General features: G+C 36.7%; 2 protein-coding genes across 5 annotated transcripts in view; one reads left to right on the top strand and one right to left on the bottom strand.

The window, feature by feature from the left end:
* LOC125033591 overlaps nt 1-5,337 on the top strand; it is a 7,660-nt gene extending 2,323 nt beyond the window's left edge. The window contains exons 4-8 of the mRNA XM_047625241.1: nt 154-322; nt 443-610; nt 854-2,755; nt 4,040-4,159; nt 4,739-5,337. Of these exons, the coding sequence (XP_047481197.1) occupies nt 154-322; nt 443-610; nt 854-2,755; nt 4,040-4,159; nt 4,739-4,914 (2,535 nt within the window). The 3' untranslated portion in view covers nt 4,915-5,337. The remainder of the gene's footprint in view (nt 1-153; nt 323-442; nt 611-853; nt 2,756-4,039; nt 4,160-4,738) is intronic.
* Nucleotides 5,338-9,101: 3,764 nt separating this feature from the next.
* The window catches only part of LOC125037099, a 16,505-nt gene continuing 10,606 nt past the window's right edge, over nt 9,102-15,000 (bottom strand). For all 4 annotated transcript variants that reach the window (XM_047630103.1, XM_047630112.1, XM_047630120.1 and 1 more), the window contains exon 11: nt 9,102-14,733. In XM_047630103.1, coding sequence (XP_047486059.1) covers nt 12,441-14,733 — 2,293 coding nt within the window. In that variant the 3' untranslated portion in view covers nt 9,102-12,440. The remainder of the gene's footprint in view (nt 14,734-15,000) is intronic.

Genomic DNA, 15,000 nt, shown 5'->3' with positions numbered 1-15,000 from the left:
CTTTAATAATGCTGAATTTTTTGTGGTGCTGAGCCAATTATTTGCTCTACTAGAATAATGACAAATCACATTTTTGTTTTACTAGAATAATGAAAAACAAGCTACATATTTATTTTATTAGAATAATGCCAAGTCACATATTTGCTTTTCTAGAATACTGTGGGGGGCAGGAATGAAGAACGCAAAGTGGATCAGCAGGATCATCATCAGCAGCACTCCCCAGACACACCCTTCATGAGCAGTCAGTTGTGTGGGACGCAGGAATGTGAGGTGGTGTGGGACTGCAACTCCCCAGGATATTCCAAAGATGACTTGAAAAGGAGTGAGTTGGGAGCAAAGCCTCTGCTCCTTTTTCTCTGTTTTAATTCACTGATTGTTATTTCAATTTGTATTTAAGGCTGTGTAGTTCACATTAGAAAGTGATGTAACTTTTCTCCTGCAGTGCCTGGTGGAGATTACAATGATGTAACTGTGTCCTCGCCCATAACGTTTGTGGCTCCAGCACCACACCGCATGTTGTTCCCAAGGTCACGAATGCGTTCTCAGCCAAGATCAGCTAAGGATACAACTGCCCAGTTGGATGAACTTTTAAATCAACTTAGCACAAAAGGTTTGGGTATAGATAATCATTTACTCATAGTAGATTAATTTTTTGTTAAAATATACTTAGATTGGAGATTGCCAAGTTAAAATAAATTAGGGTGGAGAGCATATCAGTATAGAAAAAATTCTCCTGTTCTGGATTAAATGTCAAAGAATGAATCATATGCATTAAATGTCACATAAGAGAGCAAGAGAAGCGAAGCCACTGGTTGAAGCTTCACATTTACTTATCCCTTTTTATTTATTACAGGCCACAAGTCAAATAGATCACCAGTAAATGAACCTACAGTACCAGATGGTGAAGAAAAGCTCATTCCCAATGGAGATTCTTGCTCCCCTCCATCTGAGGAGCTGGGTCTCTCCCCATCCACTCCACCTGAAGTGCCTGTACTCCATCAATCTTCTCAGCCATTTGAAGTCCACGAAATAGTCCGGCAAGAGGAAGCGGGGGACATTGCTTCAGACACAAGTGCAGCAAATGCGTTTGAAGACTCGCTTTGGGGGGATGACCTGAATATGGGAGTCTGTGATATCAGTGGTGTCAGTGAAGCCAGTGACTCCGTTACAAAAGAGAAATTGAATGTGATAGCTAATGAGAAAGAAAATGTGCCAGTCACAGATGCGGTGAAAGATGTTGTAGATATGTCTACTGATGTGTTTGATGATGACTTATTTAATGATTCTGTGATAATGTCAACACAGGCTGTTGAAGAGGCTATGGTGCAGAGTTATAAATCAGAAGCTAAGTCAGATACTTTCGGAATTGAATCCCTGAGCAGCAAAGTGAAGGGAGTAGGGATAAATGTACGTGGTAAAAGCTATGCAGAAAAAAGAAACTTCGTTGCAGGTATAAGAAAAACTTCATCTGTGTCAGAGGATGAAGGTGTGGTACTTAGTCAAACAGCAGTGATGGGTAAGGGAGTGAAAGAGAGGAATCTTGAAATGCACTGTTCAGGGGATCAAGTGCAAAGTGTGAAAAATGCAGATGCTTTGTCTAGATACAATAAAGGCAGTGGAGCAAATAATATGTTGTATGCCAAGAAAAACGAACAGGAAAAGTTTGTTCAGACATCAGATGGTAACAGAAGAGATATTAATGAAAACCAAGTATCAGGCAGGAACAGTAAATCTTCCAGTGATAGCATGAATGAAAGCACAAAAAGCAAGTCCGGAAAAACAAGTCCAGTTGTTGGCAAGCTAAGAAAGTCTCCCGTAAGAGTGGATGCACCTCAGAGAAGAGTGCGGAGCTCTTTTCTTCTAAGCTCTGCAGCATCCGCCCAACCCAGGGTAAAACCTCATCTGCAAGAAAGCACTGGTGATGGTGAATGTAATGCATATCTTGAGGAAAATAGTTCTAGTAAGAGAAATAATGATGCTTTTAGTGTTAACCAGAGAATATCAAGTAAGCCTGAAAGTACAATGGTAGGAACAAAATCAGATTTATCAGAAAGAACACACAATGTAAATGTTACAGCCCCCTTGACGAACAAGTTTTGCAGTGTTTCAAACTCTGCTTCAACCACAGTACAAGGAACAAAGTATATGAACCAAGACTATGGGAATATACAAGCCAAAAGACCCTTATTCAGGAATGAGGAAAGCAACAAGGAGAAATTTAGTGATAGAGCCCAGACATCAAAAGGGCAACTCTCACGATCACATTCGACAGATGACGCCCAGGCAAAAGCTACAAAACAGACTTCAACCTTCAGGCGTGTGAACAGTTCAGCCAGTGTTGAACTTTCTCGTGAATTTGAAGAAGATGATGAGTTCTTTGAGGCCATACTGTGCACACTACCGGAGGAAGAACAGCTGTATGAAGGAACCAGTCAAGCTATAGCCCCTAAAACATCACTTGGCAAACTTGAGAACTTGAAAAGTGGTTGTTCGTTGAAATTTAACCAGCAAAGTATTAGTAAAAAACAAATGGCAAATCAGCAAGAACATCACAAACCAATGACTGTAGGACCTGTCAGCACATTAGGCATTACAAAACCTTTGCATGGTGTCACTACACATGATGTTTCAGGGTTTAGAAATATAAAAGGTGCTTCTTCCAAACCTACGACAAGACCACTACAAAGTGCAAGGGAGGATTCAAGAGGGCCTCAGTTCAAATTTTCATCAGGCAGAGGGAGAAGTACTTGTCAAGGTGAGTGAGGAGCTATGACTGACTGATTTTTTACTTTTAAGTGTTAAACAAAACAAGGACTAGTTTTTAAATTTTGAGTGCCACATTTCTTTTGGATGATTTATGTTGGATATTTAATGTTGCAATTTAGGTTTCTCCTCTTAGGTATGTGTAGTTAGGAGTAAAACTGTGTATTATTAGACTGTAGTTTAGCAATAGATTTATATGTTATTTGATTGTCTCTCAGTAAACTAAATTGATGGTAAAACATTGCATACCAGGAAATAGACTAATGGAAACAAATTTTTACCCAGAGTAAGATGAGGAGGGTTGACACACAGTGGTTGTAAGTTGTCACTCACTCTTGAAAAGGGAGTAATGATATTATGAACTTGGTAAAGTTACATTCTTTTAAATTGACTAACTTAACAGTTATTCTTGACATGATCAAAGCAGATAGGAATTACATTGTTCATTTTGCAGATTTTTAGATTAATATTGTTTATTTGGAAGCAAGGGATAGAAATGTATATGCCTCTTGTTTATTGTATAGATTTATTTTGTAGCGGTGTTGTCAAATTGAGAATATGAAGGATATTACAGAATAGTTTAAGAAATACGTTCTTAGTTTTTTCATGGGACCCTAATAACATAAGATTTTCTTTTGTTTATGATTTACTTATTCATATATTTTTTTGAGGAAAGAAGTTAGCCAACATGGTGATTTTTGGGTTAGTACCTTAGTGTAATTTAATTCTGGAGGAGTAGACAGTGAACAGGGGACAAGACATATGAGTGTGGGGTCCTTGTTTTAGTTTGTAACATTGGGCTTTTCAGTCAGTGAATACAGTTTGTATAATGTGCTATGGAGATAATCAGAATTACACATATTATGTAATTTTGCTTGCACAAGAGTTATAGTAGCTGTTATCAGTAAATTATTGCTTTTCATTGGTAGCAGTTTTGCCAGTAACATTATTTTTTTTGCACTATGTAGGAAAGTGCATTTTGTTTATTACTCATATTGTGTACAAATTTGTCTTCATCTTTTGAAATTGTCATATTGCCTATAGGTCCCTGTTATAGGCTGTTGAAATGGTTAAATTATTTCAGACTTTCTGTTTTAGTCATCTGAATTAAATTGTGTAACTATGTGAGGCAAGCTGATCTCATTTTATTGAGAATTGATTTGATTCAGTGAAAGGCAGTAATAGGGAAAGTTTTTTTTCACTGTTAGTGAGTTGCATCTTTTGGTGGGCAATAGAAAGTGGGAAACATTTACTTACACATCAATATACTTTACAGATGATGTTCCATCGGTGCCTAAATCTTGTACTCCTGTGCAGGATGATTTTGGAGCAAGTGATATTTTGGATGATGACTTCTTTGAAGATGATGTTCTAACATTTATAGAAGAAGTTGAATGTAAGTTTCTGTCACACACACACACACACACACACACACACACACACACACACACACACACACACACACACACACACACACACACACACAAACACACACACACACACACACACAACACAAACACAAACACAAACACAAACACAAACACAAACACACACACACACACACACACACACACACACACACACACACACACACACACACACACACACACACACACACACACACACACACACACACACACACACACACACACACACACACACACACACACACACAAACACACACACAAACACACACACAAACACACACAAATACCTAGTACCCACCTTACAGATTCAGGTTTTCTCCCTGTGGTTTTTAGCCTTCATAAAGAATGTGAACGTTTTTTTTTTTTGCAGCAGTATAAAATGTCCTCACAATGACCCTTCTGAACTTTATGCTTTTACTTAGTCATAATTCACTTAGCATGGGCTATAGTAAACAGTAGCAAGATAACCCTCTTCCCCTACTCTTCTTTCCTGGTAAAATGTGGAGGCTTGTATCTAATTGTTATTTAATTTTTCCTTCTTATAATAGCTCAGTATAGCAGTCAGCACTCGCATGGGGAAGCATCAAATTCTCAGCCATCACATTCGCAGCAAATGAAGTGTACACAAGAGGAAATAGCACGCAAGAAGGAAGCTGCTCAACGCCTGCGGGAACAAAAACAGAGGCAGCGACATATGTCAGGTCATTACCGGCCAGTGTGCTAAGAAAGCTGATGGATATAAGATAGGAACCCGAATTGTTATTAGACTTACTTTAACTGTTAGTTATAATAAAAGTTACCTCTATTGATAGCAGTTGAAATTACTTCAGAGAAATGGATAATGTTTTGGCATATATATTAGACAGGATACTAAGGAAATAGTGGTTATTGTAGCATTGCCAAAGTGTTAAAATGCATTGTAAATAAGTGTTTAAACAAATTTTAACTGTACACAGTTCCTTTACATAATTTCAGTGACATTCCTGTAAGCTGTTGTCAAATATATTTACACAGTTTTGTTATCTGTGATACTTGAATTGTAGAATGTGTAGACTACATTTTCTCAGTAGTCTAATAAAATGTACACTTTTAGCTGAACTGAATCTATTATCTGTATGTCTTTAAGAGTTCATTACATGCAAGAGAATGGTACTTATTTTCCTATCTTTGTGTATGAGTGTGAGCAGATTTCCAGGCCTGGCTTATAGTGCTGGCACAACTAGCCTCCATCACTCAAAGTGGTGTTTAGTTTTGTATTATTATTATTATTATTATTATTATTATTATTATTATTATTATTATTATTATTATTATTATTATTATTATTATTATTATTATTATTATTATTATTATTATTATTATTATTGTTGTTTTTGTTTTTGTTTTTGTTTTTGTTTTTGTTTTTTACTGTAGACAAATTATGCCTCTTGATCTACCAAACACAAGCAGGAACTACACTGTATGATAAGTCTCTACCCATATACTAGATGAGATGTACAAGTTCATTATGTCTTAGTTTTTGGGATTTGCATTACAGAAATCAATTAGACTTTTCTCTTAGTCTTTCTTATTTCTCCTATTTATGTGATGAGTATGAATATGAAGGGTGGCATGATACAGATATGGAAATTTATAATTATTGGTATAAATGCAGAACAAACTCTAAGTGCATAATTAATAACATAGAAATGAAAAGTGATGAGGCTGACATATGTTTGCATTAAAAGCTTTTTGTTTTACATTTATGACAGCATTTGGTTAAAATATTCTCAAAAATCTTTCATAAACCTGTGGTTTAAAGAAATGTGTATATATGTATGTTAACTTCAAATTATCTGTAAATAAAGTGTTTTGAGAAACTGGGCTATCAGTACCCTATTGAAAAAAAAGCTTTAGTGTATCTTGAACAGTTTAATGTTTGTTTTCATGTTAATTTGCAATTTCACTGACTCTCCAGAGACATCAAAAATAATGTGTTTGAAAAAGTGATGATATAAGAAAGGCCTTAACAATCTTTTCTTAAACAATAGACCTGTAAATGTCTCTCTGAACATCTTTTCTCATAGGAGGTTTTTAAACTGAATTGTCCTTTGCTTTGTGAACGAAAGCAAAGTTTCATTGAAAAGTTTTCCATTGTCCTCACTCTTTACTCTTCACCAATCAGTGATCATTTAGTTTTGAGGTGGTTATTAGGGTATAGCTATAGTGCTATTGTCTTTTGATTAACCTGCAAGGAATAAATGTTGGCTCACTGTCTGGGAAGTATGTATACATGTGTTTAACTTCAAACTATTCTGTAACACAAATCTACATTTATCCAAAACTTTACTGATATGTTTTTTCCCCAATATGGGTATTAGAACTAAACAGTTCCTTGTACTTACCAGTAATAACCTGCCTTGCATCTGGTCAAAGCATCCAAGGCATGATCTCATTGTGGTTAAATCAGCCAATAACATAACTAATAAACTAACAATGGAAAGGATCAAACTTAGACATTTTGACAAAATATATAACGGCCAGATCCATAGTATTTACATGGGCTCCAAATATGAAAAGGTAATTGAAAAGTTGAGAGAAGTGGTCATATAGCACTATGGTAAAGTATTGTGGCAAAAAGAGCAAAATGATTTAATCATCATTAAAAGATAGGACAGTATGGTGGTGAAATGACTGAAGTGGGGGAGCAAATGGAGTAAGGCAGGGGGTAAAAGGGGGAAGGGGGTTAAAAGAGAAGGGTGATTAGATCAAATGGATAGTATTTATGTATCTGAGGAAGGAAGAGGAACATTGTAAAAGATATTATAAAGCAATTAGTGGGTAATAAGGGTATAAATGGGGTTTCACAGCAGGAGAATGATCACAGGAATGAGACAAGGAAACAGATGAAAGTGATAAACTATCAGGAAGAACGTCAGGAGGGAAAGGATTGGAAGGAGGACACAGTTGTGAGCATCAAGGTGCAAGTGGTAAGGATGATAGGAAAAGAAGAGAGGATGGTGGTCCACATGGAGAAAAAGAGGTGTGTTTGGAGAGAGTGGGAGGAAGAGGGCAGGGGGGAACTTGAGGAACAGGAGGATGGATACTGGCAATTACTTTGAATAAAGAGGGAATGTGAGTAGAAAGGTGTGGTAGAGATTGGATTTAGACTGGAAAAAGGATTTGATTGGTAGAGAGGGAGTAGAAGTAGGATGGTAGGGGGTAAAGGGACGAGATACTGGGGGAAATGCTGAGATATCTTGGGAAGGAGGGAGGGGAGCAGAGCAAAGGACAGCATTAGAATAGGTAATGAGAGGAAAACCTTGTCATTGTGCTTCCTGTTTGGCCTCACAGAGTGAAGCTTAGCTTGAATCTGAGAAGTGCTACCTCAGATTCAAGCTTGTAAGCAGGGCAGCTTCTATAAAATGCATTATAGGAGCCAATGCAATTGGCACAAGTGCATGACTGTACAGAGGAATTTGAATGCTCATGACCAGGTTGGGCACATAGAGGATAGTGACTTGTGAAGCATCAGTGCTTAAGCAAGCTAAAATGTTAACATTTTCAACACTGATGGGGAAGGATATTCCACCAACATAAACTTCAGAAGGGTAAAAATTAGTTAATGAGTAGGATAAGTGGACAGAAGGGATGAAGAGGAGAAGGAAAAGGAAAGGAGAAGAAAAGACCTCTAGGAGGAAGTTAACACTGTACTGCTACTGCATCATAGTTAACGAGGCAGGCAAGCAGGTTATTTTCAGTCTGATCAATCCTTATTGTAGACAGGTCAATCAACAGGGGAGATAGAATCAGTTCTTGCACAAGTATTAAGGGAGGATAGGTTTGCTACTGAGGTAGTCAAGATAGATAATGCACAAGTTTTGGCCTCAGAATTAATTATGACAAGTAAACAACTGGAACGACTGTGAAAGAAAACTTCGCCTACTGGTTTCTGGAAGAGGAGGGTACTGTCTGAATAAGGGGCTGTATGAGGAATCTCAAAGAACTGATCTCCCTTAGAAGGATGAAGGTGGGGGGAAGAGGGAGTGGTATGGAGTGAGGTAATGTTGTGACGAGGAAGACAGTGAGGATGAATAGTAGTAATAAGGGGGGAGGGGTAAAAAAATAAAGACTATGCAGGAGGAGATGGAGTGGAGGAAGTTCGGAGATATGAAGGGTTGTATTCTGAAGGTTCAGTAATGAGCTGGGTGGATGATTCGGAAGGGGTAGAGTTGACAGCAAGCATCAAGGAGGGGGAGCCATGATCAAAGGAGAGGCAGGGGTCAGGAAATCAGGTCACATTTGGAAAGGCTAGTTGATGAAGAATCAAGCCTTAATGCCTCTATTAAGGATACAAAATCTTTATTATTAGCCATGGTCAGCCTGAAATATGTGAAGAGAAAGTCTATTTTTTGGGGTTCCCCTGAGGAGAAATACCATGCTAGCCTTGCATCCTTTCAGCATGGCTCCTGCACTGAAGTGTATAGAAGGGAGAAGAGAAGGAATAGGAAAGAGGGAGAAGAAAAGACAATACAAAATTAGTTGAGCCAAAGGCTGAGGCCCAAGGAACGGGGTTATCCTAACATTGATCCTCAGTCCCTTTCTCCTATGTCCCTCCACAATGACAATAATCATGGAATTGGGGGAAAGACAAATGAAAGTGGAATCAGCTACCTAGAAGTGTAGTTATTTTGCATCTAAAAATTGATTCTACATGAAAAAAATATTTTCCATATCTTACTGTTTTTATAAGGGATTTTGTCATTAATTATCTAAAAAAAATCCTATAAGGACTATGAAGGAAAAATTTAATAAATAATTTGTGTACAAATGTTCTTTTTTCTTTCTAAATGATCATAGTAAATAATTTCTTTAAAGCATTTCAGAAAAAAAAAATCAGTTGGATATTTAGGAGTAAATCAAACCACCACATTTAACTGCTGTTTATTAAAGTATAAAAGAATATATGTTTAAATAATAGTACACAATCTATTATTGCTATAAGACAAGTACTTCATACTGACCCTTACTCTGAAAATAGCACTGATACAATCTGCGCAAAACCATTCTTTAAAACAAAAAACAAAAACAAATTTCCATCTCTTTTAGTTATAAAATCTTGAAAATATTTCAATTCAGGTGCTATTTGTTGAACATGTAAAGGCACTTGAGAGCAGTTTTAAGACTAACATTCAGGCATTTAGGATGTCTAACTATCTGCAACAATACTTATATCATGTTATGGTTTTCATGCTCCAGTTCATTAATTACAACCTTCGTACCAGTGCATACTGATATATACACAATTTATATGTTCAGCTTATATCATTTTGACTTTTTAGGTTTATACATTCTTGAAAAGTATACAAAACATATTACTAATGGTATTTATGTTTAAATCTGTATGCATTTATTATGCATAGACTATCTTATGGATATGAAATAGGGCTATAAAAATAACTTCTAAAAAAAAAAAAAAAAAAATCTCAAAATTTTGACTAACAACCAAAAAATGCCATTGCTTTTACGTACCTTTTAATAAACAGCTTAAGCTATTCACTGTTTAAGTCATACCAACTCTTGAAAGGTATTCCCTCCAAATCTTTATATCTAATAAAAAAAAAAAAAAAAAAAAACTAGGAATATTCACTAAACAAAATTTGAATGTTATTTTTTTCTCTTTTGGCTGCAATCAGTCTCCAAACAGCACTTCATGTATCTATATTATAAAGTGAAGTCAATATTTTTCTATCATATGATTTCCGTCCTTTTTTACTCCAATATAGGACTCAAAACCAAGGAGTTTGTCAAAGGTCTACTTTCACACAGTAATTCAAATACTCTTAGCTGAAAAGTAGCAAGATACAATTTAAACAGCAAGTACATCTGGAGAGGCCATGGATATTTGAACACTATTTCTGAAACACTAAAACATAAGAGAGAAATAGTGCTAATTTGACAATCGGCACACTGCCTCCTCACAGGTTCTATATCTTATAAATCAAGATCATAATTTTTTTTTTTTTTTTTAATATGCAGTAGGCAATGCATTCAAACAATTTCATAAACCGAATGAATTAACCCTTTCCCTTAAAAAAGGAACCCCCATACTCTAACCTTTGGTCACATACAACCTGGCATTCCAAACCTTTATCACTTCAATTAACCAAACACTCCACTTTTCTTAAACATAATTTGTTGTAAAGGCACTTCATATGAAATTGTGCATGAAAATCTTTTAAACATGAACTGGAGGGTCACTGTAAGAAGGCACCTTTGAACAGGTAAGGATCATAATTGCCAATGACAGGCACTTGCTCATAACTAGAAATTTTGTCCCTCCACTTCACTTAACACAGAAACTGACCACATAATGTTTCAAAATAATACAAATTAGGAAACTACAGGGGGAAAAGAAAAGAAAGAAAGAAAAAAAAATATAGAAAATGAAAACTTTTAGGGGGCATGTGCAGACTGAATTCCTAATGTTTTGGTTACAATAAAGAACAAAAAACAACCGAATGGAAGTATAGTACATATACTAAACTTAGAACATTGAAACAAAAGGAAATAAGGAAAAATAACTCAAAATTCTATAACTACTACCTGAAAACAAATGGCATAATTTTACCTACAGCAGGTCAGGTACCACATAGCTATTAAAAATAGTGGGGTGGATCTACGTAAAGAGATGCAAACTGTATATCAATGCTTATCTGAACTACACTTTAATATTTAAAAGCAAGAGTTAAAGCAGTTAGTCATCCCTAGATCTCTGAAGACATGCAGCCCTTGCCAAAAATGCCCTCTACAAAGAAAACAAAACCAATTTCATGATTTTCATTTAACAGCTTTTATGTACAAAATCATTACAAAAAAAATGAACAACCAAATAACAAGACGTAATAATATTTTCATATCAAATCTAACAAGCACTTGTTATGTGATTCTCTGAAGGATCCTTTATCTTACAAAACTGGCAGGAAGCTCTCATGCCCCTGGCTTTACTACCCATGATAGGATATTGGTCCCAGGGTATTTGTGGTATCAAAAATAAGTGTCATATATTGTTGGAATTACACTATATCAAATATATAAATCACAAAAAATGTACCTAATGCATATTCAGAAAATGCTTGAACATTCAGTTTTACAACAGTAACTTTGAAAATGAGATTAAAAAAAAAAAAAAAAAAAAAAAAAAAAAAAAAAAGAAAAAAAAAAAAGACGTCCAAGACATCATTGGGCATTTCATTATTCGGAAAAGAAAGACCAACAAGAAAGAGTAGATAGTAGAGAAGCAGAAAAAAAAAAAAAAAAAAGTGGTGTGATGTTAACAAGTTTACTATGCTAATTCTCTTTGGGAAAAAAATTTAGGAAAGTATAAATGTAAACACTTAAACCTGAAAAGCAGATGCAATAACCTCCCTAAATGGGCTTAAAATCTAGTAGAGAGACTATGTGACAGCTGCAAGTGAAAAAGTCACTAGAATCTTGGTCTGATTTAGTGAACTCTTACTGAACTTAAAAATACAGTAGCAAATTACTTCTATTGAATTTCTAGAGCATGCTGCCTCATCACAAACTATATTTTCTTAAGGCCACTATTATCACTATATAATATCAAATGTCATGCACTGTGTAAGAGCCATACAGCAGGTTGTTTTTATATCAAATCCTATATATAAGGAACTCTTAGACAAAGCAAGGAACTTATTGAAAGAATTGCTGCATGGCATTAGTTTTGTGATTTCACTTTTCAAGTGAAATAACACAAAATGAAGTCATATAGGTATAATTATAATTCTCTAAAATTTCCATTGATCAGATCAGATACTGCACCACTTTCACCCTAATCCCATAACCAATGAATTACACAGATATCTTTGCATGTTGTAGGACACAGTACTATGTCAAAGTAGTTTCCTCACCAGGCCTAAACAAGTCTGATGTAATCCCATTCAGACAGATGCAGAACAGAGAAGTTACTATGTATAATAAGGCACAGGGCCCTGTTTTATCTACTTACACAGCATGTAAACATAGAAATATACAGACACATATAAACCTTGTCGGCTCATATAAAAATATAAAGTATAGTTAAAGCATATATTATAAGCAGTATGATAAATATTTGTCTACTGATTATACTTAGTCTTGGTAAACAAAACTAAAGTTAGTAACTTAAGTACTACTGCAATGACTATGGTAACAGAATTTATAGGCTGGTGTTAGTTATTGTGGAACTTATTGATCATAAGAAAATGGCAATCAGATTTGTACAGCAGCAGGCATGAGAGCAGATGAAGACATTGTTGCAATACTGTTTATCCCATGAACAGATGACACCTGTTCTGATGAAGACTGAGGTGTATCTAACATCTTACTTGACTGTGCAGATGTTCTACTATCAGGTGAGCTTGGCACCTTACACTCACTCTGATTCACTGAATGCGGATTTAGGAAATTATCCATCATTTCACCACGTGCTTCCACCAAACGGGATTCCCCATGCCTAACTTCTTCCACTTTAACTCTCGAAGTATTTGAGACACTTGATGATGGTGACAGGTCAGTCCTCCTTGGTACCTGCATTTGTGATTTTGTATTGTATTCAACTGGCAACTCTTCTTCATCAATGCTATTACTTTCAATTATTCCAGTAACGGTTACATTCACAGCTGTGCCTGGATCCATGCTTTCTATGATCTCAACATTCTCCAGCAAAACCTCATTATCAACTGTAACAAGATGATCAACTGAGTGACCTTCAAAGACCTGATTTTTTTGGTTTCCATTAAAAGCGTGATGTGTAACTTCTTGACACTTGGTCTCTGTGGCAAGCATATCTTGTGATTTCCCTGCAAGATTGTGAGTTGACAAAATTTGGTGACCCTGTGACCTGAGATGGTCTTCACTTGAGCTTGAATCTGAAGATACTGGTCCTGCTGCTAAAACAACTGGCTGTGGGGAACAGCTGAGTGGCATCTGGCTATGTTCTCCACAACTAACACTGACTATACTACCATTCTTTACAATGTGGTTGTTGACTACAACATTGTTCACAACCTGTTTATTAATAACCACTCTATCATTGGCATCTTGTCCATGAGTACTCTGGTTATTAGGTTTGGACAGAATATGGGAAGGAACAGTGGAGGAACCTGCAGTGCTGGACGACTTCCCATACTCTCCATTTCCTGTTTGCATAACTAATTTACCTGATGTTTTCACAACAGAGTTGGATATACAAACAGCTGGAGGTGTACTGGTAACAGTGCTAGACATAACAGCAACTTTTGCATTATCTCTATTTACAGGTGCTCGTATCGTCACATTACCGCTAGAACTGGCAGGAACTTCCACACCTAAATTCTGGTTATTTCTATTAACGAGAGAAGCACTTCCCCGGTACACCTTTGCAAGCCTTCCATCTTGACCCTGAATGTACTCCACCAGGTATACCCACCGGCCACTGGGACTGGTCTGGGGATTTGCTTTGTTTGTGCCAGACGTGGGGCCACCTGCTGAAAATACACTTGAATTTGGTTCTAAAATACTGTAGCTTGGTCGACCATAGCATTTCAACGGTTTCTTAACAGTGAACCAATCTGGTGGTTTACCTCCCTGTGTACCACCACTGGTCTGACTGCCTGCTGTTGGAATACCATCCCCAGTATTTTCTTCTCCAGCACATATGGTGATTACTTCTTCTGGTAAAACATTATCACTTGTAAAATCAGTGCACTCCTCTGAGGCCTGGTTCATGGCCTGCTCTGGCACTTGGGCAATGACCTGGCTATTTTCAAAGCCTGCCACCTCACTCTCATTTTCAGGAATGGTTTCTGTTACAACATTTTCCGTTGCTTTCTCCAGATCTTTTAAATCAATGTTTATGGTATTCCAAGTTGACCTTATATTCACTTTTGGCAAAGTGTTATGTTCAGGAGGTGGCTGGAAGACATATGTACGTAAATCATCCATGTTTACTTCTTCTGTTACAACTTCTTCCTCTACTCTCTCCTCTTCCACAAAACTGGCTTCATTTGTTTGAATCTCTACCTTCATCTCAGCAGACTGATCTGCAATCTTCTCCTTTTCAATATTAGTTTTGCCCTTACTTTTACTTACACTAATTTTTTTGGGTCTGATGAACAGCCCCGTTTTGCCATTGGCAATTTGTTGTACTCCAACAGTAGACACTAAACCTGACGATATATTTGATGGACTCCCTTTGGGAATTTCCTTCCTTTTGTGTGCGTTTTCTAACTGAGATGCTTCCTCCTCCTCTTCCTCCTCCTCCTCCTCGTCATCTTCCTCCTCTTCCTCTTCTTCCCGTTCTCCCTCTTCAAAATCCGTCCATATCTGCTCCTCTTCCATCTGTGCAGCTGCCTCTGGACTAATAATCTGGAGTGGCTGTCGTGGTCTACGAGGTTTGCGTCCCTGGGTCTTCTTCATGCGGTCGGCTTCCTCTTGGGAGAGGATGATGATTGCTCCTTGGGTTGTCAACAGCTTGCCATGCCGAGTCCTCAGGTGCCGTTTGTAAGTGTTTCGGGTTTTAAATCTGAGACAAGGTAATTCACAGATTACTTCATGTAGAGTAATTAGAATACATAACATTTTAAAAATGACATATCAAAGTACCTTTACTTCTGGATAAACAAATACATCAAATGAAACCAATACTTTAAAAGTTACTGAAATTTATTGCACTACTAACTGTCATCTTTGGAAATGAAAAACTAACTTTCAGCAAAATGATCTTGGCCTTGGGTCTCCTCTATGAATGTTAATCTCTTTTACAATATCAACTAAGATCTGCTGAACCTGA

This window comes from Penaeus chinensis, chromosome 2 (genome assembly GCF_019202785.1).
Source record: "Penaeus chinensis breed Huanghai No. 1 chromosome 2, ASM1920278v2, whole genome shotgun sequence".
Lineage (NCBI taxonomy): Eukaryota > Metazoa > Arthropoda > Malacostraca > Decapoda > Penaeidae > Penaeus > Penaeus chinensis.
The sequence above is the reverse complement of the archived record's forward strand: the minus strand, read 5'-3'. Positions and strand labels throughout refer to the sequence as shown.